The 8104-nt window shown below is 37.2% G+C and overlaps 1 protein-coding gene across 1 annotated transcript; it reads right to left on the bottom strand.

Moving 5' to 3' along the window:
* Positions 1–346: 346 nt before the first annotated feature.
* LOC142555098 (CBS domain-containing protein CBSX3, mitochondrial-like) lies at positions 347–7790 on the bottom strand. Its single transcript, XM_075665768.1, has 6 exons — positions 7700–7790; positions 2847–3108; positions 2617–2698; positions 971–1044; positions 782–842; positions 347–700 (listed from the first exon to the last, which is right to left on the bottom strand). The coding sequence occupies exons 2-6, from the start codon at positions 3105–3107 to the stop codon at positions 558–560; spliced, it is 621 nt and encodes a 206-aa protein (XP_075521883.1). The 5' UTR covers position 3108; positions 7700–7790; the 3' UTR covers positions 347–557.
* Positions 7791–8104: the final 314 nt, after the last annotated feature.

Genomic DNA, 8104 nt, shown 5'->3' with positions numbered 1-8104 from the left:
AAAGAAAAATTATAGTTATATATTTTTTTAAAAAAAAAAAACATTAGCAACTAAAAACGTAACCAATCAAAGCATAGAAGCCAACACCGTAGTGGTGTTCGATCTGATGCTAAAACAAAAACCCCACCCCATTGTTATATCAAAAAACAACTATAGATACATTAAATCAAATCTACCAACTACCCGCAAGCAAGAGGTTCTCATATTACTCTCATTATAATTCTTTTCCCTGAAAAACCTTGCCCAACCCATCTAGGAACCCTCTTGAACCCAAATACGAATCGGAGTTTGAAGAAGGGGAGGGTTCTTGGATTATTTTCAATTTCGGAACGCTAGAGCATTATAATTCTTTTCCCTGAAAACCCTTCTCAAATTAAAGCATTCCAGGTCCAAAAGACCCAAGCTGGACAACAAACACACAAAGTCAAGTAGCTTTCGAGTACTTTATTCTTGCTGATCTTATTAACAGACTTCATCTCTAATCATCCTAGAGATGGGACGCATCATGATATATTTACAAGACTCGAAATTTAACATCGACCACTTATCATCATCATCTAGTAACCACCTTTTATAAATTCATTCAAGCGATTCAATTCATCACGATGCTCGCCCACCACAGCACGAACCACATCTCCAATCGACACCATACCAATCATTCCACTCTCATTAACCACTGGAATGTGCCTGATCCGATTATCTGCCAATCAAGAATACCAAAAGGTGATGAAACACTTTACATACTTAATAAATTTTCACGTGAAAAAAATCAAGTTTTTACTGGTCATGAGTTCCATTGCCTTCAGGACTTTGGTATCTGGTGTTACCGTAATAAGCTTGTTCTGAAAAAGGCACGTTAAAAGGTTATGGAATTTACAAAATTCACATTCAAATGACAATCGATCATGCCCATGAGCCCATATGATCACATGAAAATTGAATGAAAGTATGAAACTCATTACAGATATACCTCTTCAGTCATGATGTCTCCAACCTTAGTTGTTTTGGATGATCTTCCCTGTACAATCATTTTCCTCAGATAATCTGGTCCGAGGGTAACAAACATCAACAAATGGGACACGGAGATAACAGCAAATCGCAAATCACAACAATGGAAAAGGTTAGAAAAAATAGCTTATGATAACCAGATTCAAATTCTTCGTATGCAATCAACTTTTCAGTAAACTAGTTTAATCCAGTGGAAGAGGTGGTGAAATGTGGGTAAAAATTAAAAATGGCCTTAAGGTTCTGTTTGAGAGCAAAAGTGTCTATTTTTTGTCTATGTTTCTGGTTTTTTTCTTATCGCACAACTGTTTCTTTTGTTTCTTGATGAAAGAAAATAGGTGTCTACTTAAAAATAAAAAATATTTTGTTCGGAAACAAAAAAAAAGTGCTCGTTTACCTTTTAGAGTCATGCTCAAAAAACAGTTTTTATTATTGAAATTATTACAAGGACATGATCAAGCAGCGATTGTTTTTTAATTATTTTATTTTGAAATTAAAGATAATTTATAATATATTCATTAATTCATGGATTTTAGTTTACAGAATAAAGTTTATATTAGTAAAATGTACACACGAGGTTAGAAAAACAACCATTGATCTAAAAATCGGCCTAGACGACCGCCGAGGATTAGTCAGGCAGCTAACCACAGTTCTAAAAATCAGGCTACGCGGCCGCCGAGGATTAGTCAGCCAGCCTAGGCGGTTAGGGCTTTTATTTTTATTTTTATTTTTGTTTTTTCGGTTTTTTTTAAAGTGTTTTTGTCTTTTAATTTGAATTTAAAATTCAATTAAAAAAAGGAAAGGTAATTTTTTTATAGCTCCAAAACCAAAGACCAACAAAAAATGTGATTTGTTGGCTTGTCTCAACTCATCAAACTTCATCTGCGAGTGAGAAAACTTCACAAGCATGATTTTGCACGTGAAGAAGAGGAGAATCGCAATGATGATATTGAATTAATTTAAACAATGATTTAATATCCTAAAAAAATCATCTTATTTTTTTATTAGTTATATTCTCCACACATATATCAAACAATGATGTAATTTCCAAAAATAAAAATAAAATAAAATTTAAATATATTAATATATAATGTTACTAAATATTACAAAAATTAATTTAAAAAACCGTCTAGGCGACTAGGCGCTAGGGGGTATGTAGCCACCCGCATACCGCCTATCTTTTTCGAACACTGAAAATAACAAATTAAATAATATATATGAATATATAAATTGATAGTGTGTGCAAAGCAATTTATTATTTATAGATTATATGAGTACAATTAACAGATAGAAATTGCCTATTTACTGACCAATATACATCTGGCAACCTGGAAATGATAGTGCTCAATATTCGCAAGATAGGAGAAAAATCAATGACCAATCAATCTGAACCTGGTAATACATATATAAATACATACATAAAAATACACATATGTACTTGTGTGTGTCCACATATATACTCATGCTAAACGAGCATACACACTTAGGTCGAAGATATGGTTACAGATATCAAAAGCAGGTAAATTTTAAAACGACTATCATTTTTGTGTGAGTTAATTCAAGTCAAAAGTGGGAGGCATCAGAAATCAGTTTAGAAGGAAGTGCATCTACCTCTTTCTGTGACAATTCCAGCAATTGACTTATGCTCCCCAGATTTGACAACCAATAAAGCTCCTACATTGTGTTGTGTCATCTGCAATGCATGTGATTCAGGGTGTCTCACATCAAATTATGGCCACTGAGGCAAAGGAAGTACTTAAAATCAAAGTGATAAGTGTATAAAGATATATGATGTCTATTGACCATGAACAAACATAGAATTAAAGAGCAAAAATGCATACAGACTTCACGGCATCATAAACAGTGTCATCTGTCTTGCACCAAAGCCAGGACCCATTTGCGTTTTCCCCTTTAGCAGTCAGAATATCAGAAATTGTGGTGCTTTCAAAACCATGCTCTTCTATGCGGGCAGCAGATGTTGATTCATGGCGTGCAAGCATATGAGGCTGCATAGACGAAGCCACCAAACACGTGTGTCGCCGAGAAACAGCCTTGAGAATGCTTTCGTCGAAGAACATTGCTCGAAGAGCACGAAGCATCATCCTAACAAAAAAGAGATGACAAGTTCGACAAATATATTAAAGAAACAAGCTCATCAATTTAATATTACAGCAAAGGAGAGAAAATGCACAGATCACATGCCCGTCCGAGTATGTCCCAAGGGTTTTTAGTTGGTGTGATATGGAGTGACTGATATAAGTCCCAAGGTCCTCGATTACCCTCCCCCATGTATTTCCTAGATATGTTTAAAAAAAGGAAAAAACTGGAGAGATCTTGGAGGCTGTGTAAGAATGACACCATGGCGACATTGCCATAGAGCAACCAGGCAGATGCGGCAGTGTACAAAATCAGAGCTACACGAAATATGAACAAGGAGTCAAACATTTAAAAAAAGGTGTTGGTTGTGCTGCATGAGACGGTGGTGGACCCTCTAATGGCTTCGTATTTGCTCGTGGTGGGCGTGGTGGAGCAAATCCTTTGTAAGGGCTTAGGAGGATGGAGAAGCAACGATTTTTTCTCACAGCATTTATTCTTGAGGAAATTTCAGAAAAAATAATATCATTATGGAAATTGACATGGGCTCAGAACTAGTGGACCAGCAAATTAGAGATTGGGCCAACAAGGGAATTATTGAGATGGCCCAAGTCCAGGAGCAACTCACAAGAGAATCCAGCCAAAATATCGATACACGTGTGGAAGAGAAGAGGGAGGAATCATCAGCAATGTCGAACAGAAAGCACAACAAACCTACATGGATGAGCGATTACATCACTTGAAGGGAGGGGAATACTTGTTAGTCACAATACTGAGTTGTAATCATCTTTTGGTTGTTATTTTTACTGTTAATTGGGGTCTGATGAACAAGGCATAATAAGGCATAGTAGAATAAACCAAAGGGGTATTCAGAAATCTTTTATTGAGAGCAATTGTATTAGGGGTTTGGCTCAGACTCAAAGTGTGCTAATTTCTATCAATGGCGCTCTCATTGATCTCTCCTTTCCGACAACCACACAATGAGGAATGAAGGCATTGCCGAGGCTGTGCGTCTCTTGGAATCCAATGTCAAGGCGCACTTGGAAACCCAGCTCGTTACTTACACCAAGATGCTCGAGCAATGCATGGCTACCATGGATTTTCGCTTTTGGCAAATGTCGCATAAGCTTCAAGAAGTCTCAGGTGATAAGGGCGAATTTTCGACAATTGACGGGTTTTGTCAGAAGCAACTGGGTGATGGAGTAGTGGATTTCCCTTCTTCTCTCAAGGGATTTAAATTTGATGTTCCAAAATTCATTGGTGAAGATGTGCATAACCGGGCCTATAAGATCGAGAAGTTCTTTTCCCTCTATCTGTTCTCCCAAAGGTTTGTTTACAGGTGGGTGCATCTCATTTTGACGGGATGCCATTGAGTGGTATCAGTGTATGGATCGTACACTGGTTCCTTGAAGGATTGATTTCAGTTTCTGGTCTTTCTGAAGGACCGCTTTGGATCATCGATCTACGATGGTCAGTTGGGACGCATTGCCAAGTTACTGCAAACAAGCAGTGTTCCTTGCTTCTGACTTTGAAGAATTAATGAATCACATTGTAGGGGTCTCGGAACCAATGTTCCTGAATTTATTTATATGGGGACTTAAAGCTGAGATCCAAAGAGAACTATTCATTAGTCCTCCTCACTCTCTTTCAGAAGCAATGATCAAGGCTCAGCTCTTTGAGGAAAGTAATGAGGATTTACGAGTTGTGGTCTATAAGGATTTGAATCGGCCCGAGCCTTATGGCACTCCTGTCTCATAAGCCTGCAACAACACCTACCACGATCATACCAGCACCAATAGCAGTTTACCCGCCCTTCAAATCACTAGCACCACCACCGACACAACCTCAAAAGGCCCTGTTCCGCAAACTATTTCCTGCAGAATGGCAAGACAACGTGCAAAGAGTTTATGTTTTAGCTGCAATGCGAGGTACAATATCAATCACCGATGCAAGAATCTGATTATGATTTTACTGTATGATGATGCTGAGGATCTTGGTGACTCAATTGATTCTACGGTTGTGGCTCAACGAGTTACGGAACCGGAGGAAGAGCTCGAGGTTATTTTTCATACTCTTACCAACTCGTTGAATCACCGTACTTTTCGCATCACGGATACACATCATAATGTTCCTGTTGAGATTTTGATTGAAACGGGAGCAACAACAATTTTATACAAAAGGGGTTGATCAACAAATTGGATACACTTGCATAGCCAAGCAATTCCGTGCGCACATGGGCAATGGACAAAAATTATGGTGCAACAAGCTTTGTCCTCAGGTTCCATTGATACTACAAGGCCAACAATTTTGCATTGATTTGTTGGTTTTACCCATTTGGGGATTGGATGTTGTATTGAGCATGCAGTGGTTACGGATGTTGGGACCTTGTCTTCATGATCACGAGGTTCTCACTATGGAATTCTCTTGGAAAGAGCAACGTACTTGTTTACACGGTAATAAACTTGCTGCTCCCCAGTCCATCTCCTATCATCAAATGTGCATGTGGCTTGGCACTTCTCATGTTACAGACTGTTATACTTTGGTGGGTCAGTCTACAATCACTCCTTCTCAAGCTGTTGTAGACTAGTGGGCATCCCTATTGAGGGACAGCAGCTTCTGCACCAATTTCTTATGGTTTTCGAGGAAACAAAAGTCATTCCTCCTCACCGTTCGGTGGATCACCACATTCACTTATTACCTGACACTTCTCCCATCAATGCCCATCCTTATCGGTATCCGTATTTCAGAAGGATACAATGGAGAGCCTTGACAAGAAACTCCTAACACAGGGGTACGTTCACCCCAGTACAAGCCCGTACTTATCCTCAGTTTTATTGGTCAAAAAGAATGATGACACCTGGAGATTGTGTTGATTATATGGCTCTTAATGCCATTACGGTGAAGGGCAGATTTCTTATCCCAATGATTGATGAATTACATGATGTGTTGGGGGCTGTGAGGGTAGGACCAGAAGCTTATAAACTCCAACTTTTCTTTCCCCCCCGGACCCATAGCCGCATTCACCCAACATTCCATGTATAACAGCTCCGACTGTTAAAAGGTGAAGCACCTCTGCAGGCTGAACAATTACCTGAATTCAAGATAAAAAAATCAACCACTTAAAGTTCCACTTGCTATTTTGGGTACTAGAGTCGTTAGTATGGCAAGCTGTCCTGTTAAACAAGTATTAGTTCAATGGTCCCAAACTTACCCAGAAGATGCTACCTGGGAAAACTTTGATGAACTCTGTTACATACTTACATCTATTCTGAGCTTGACCTTGAGGACAAGGTCATTTTTGTAGGCGAGAGGAGTGATAACATTATGGAAATTGACATGGGCTCTGAACTAGTGGACCAGCAAATTAGAGATTGGGCCAACAAGGGAATTATTGAGATGGCCCAAGTTCAGGAGCAATTCACAAGAGAGTCCAGCCAAAATATCAATACACACGTTGAAGAGAAGAGGGAGGAAACATCAACAATGTCGCTTTTTTGTGCGATTATGTCACTTGGAGGGGAATAATTGTTAGTCGCGACACTGAGTTGTAATCATGTTTTGTTTGTTATTTTAACTGTTAATTGGGGAACAAGGCATATATAAACCATAGTAGAATGAACCAAAGGGGCATTTAGAAATCTTTTATTGAGAGCAATTGTATTAAAAGTTTGGCACAGACTGAAGTGTGCTAGTTTCTATAAAAAAAACTTCAATGACAGCTCAAATTTCCTCACAAAACCAGAAAATGAGCATCTTTTACAAGTATTGTTAAGATTGAAACTTGAACCTAACTTAACTTAAAAGCTAGCTCAAGGGAAAGTTTATCCAAGTCCATATATACAAATCTCAATTACTTAATCCAACCAATAAGGGACATATAACAGACGCCTCTCACGTTCAGAAATGAACTAAAGCGTAAAGTTTACAAAATATTATCGGGTGACACATAGCTAGTCCAACACATAACAATGAGTCGGGCCTGGATCGAAACTTTTCTCTGATACCATGTTAAAAATTGAGATTTAGATCTAACTCACCTCAAAATTCTCAAAATTAAAGGAAGATTGTTCAAGTCTATGTATATAACTCTCACTCAAAATTAACCCAAAGGTGAAGAGAATTATCCAATTCCGTATATACACTCTCATGGACTTAATCTAATTATATGATGTTAGACATCTTACAAGTACATAACAGATTTAGACCCTCAACAAATAGTGTGAGGTACAAAATCGACACAAAATCACATAATCCAAGCCAGCAGAAAGATTCACTTCCCACAAATTGTTCATAGAAAACAAAAGAAAAAGAAAGTGTCTTCCCAAAATCACGCGTCATTCTTCATTACCAGCAAAGAATCAAAACAGCACAATCTGCCAAACAACGTACAACTCATTTTTGTGGGACAAAATAAAATTGCGTTTTCGTCATCAATCAATTCTACCCAAAAACATCACATTTTTATTAATACTCAAACAAGAACAAAGAATCACAAATCTGCAGCGCCATTGTCGTACTAAAAATGACAAATTGCTATAACTTTATCGATCCCTCACACGCACGAAGCATTCATGAATTGAAGAAGGAGATCGCAGCTTACTTGATCTCAGATATTTCTGGAAGTTAGTTCTGAGCAGAAGAGGAATGATGGAAAGCACTAAAACTTAGGTTTTCTACTATGAATATATATAAACTTTTTAAAATTAATATAATATCTTATTTATTTATTAATTATAAATATATGAATTATTATTTTTATTTCATGTTGCATTCTAAGCATAAAATTATTTTATTTTTCCGAATAAAAATATTAAAATTTGTAATGTGACGATTAAATAATTTGATTTTCATTTCGTGAATACTCTAAAACTAATAATTTGGAATAGTTTTCTGGTTATAGAAAGCATCCAAGGGATAGATATAAAAATTTTAAATTTTTATAATATGATTGAAAACTAAAATGATATATTTTTTAAAAAATAAAAGATTCTTCCGTACAATACTA

Source organism: Primulina tabacum, chromosome 9, assembly GCF_025594145.1.
Source record: "Primulina tabacum isolate GXHZ01 chromosome 9, ASM2559414v2, whole genome shotgun sequence".
Classification (NCBI taxonomy): Eukaryota; Viridiplantae; Streptophyta; class Magnoliopsida; order Lamiales; family Gesneriaceae; genus Primulina; species Primulina tabacum.
Note: the sequence above shows the minus strand (reverse complement) of the source record. Positions and strands in the feature narration are given on the sequence as shown.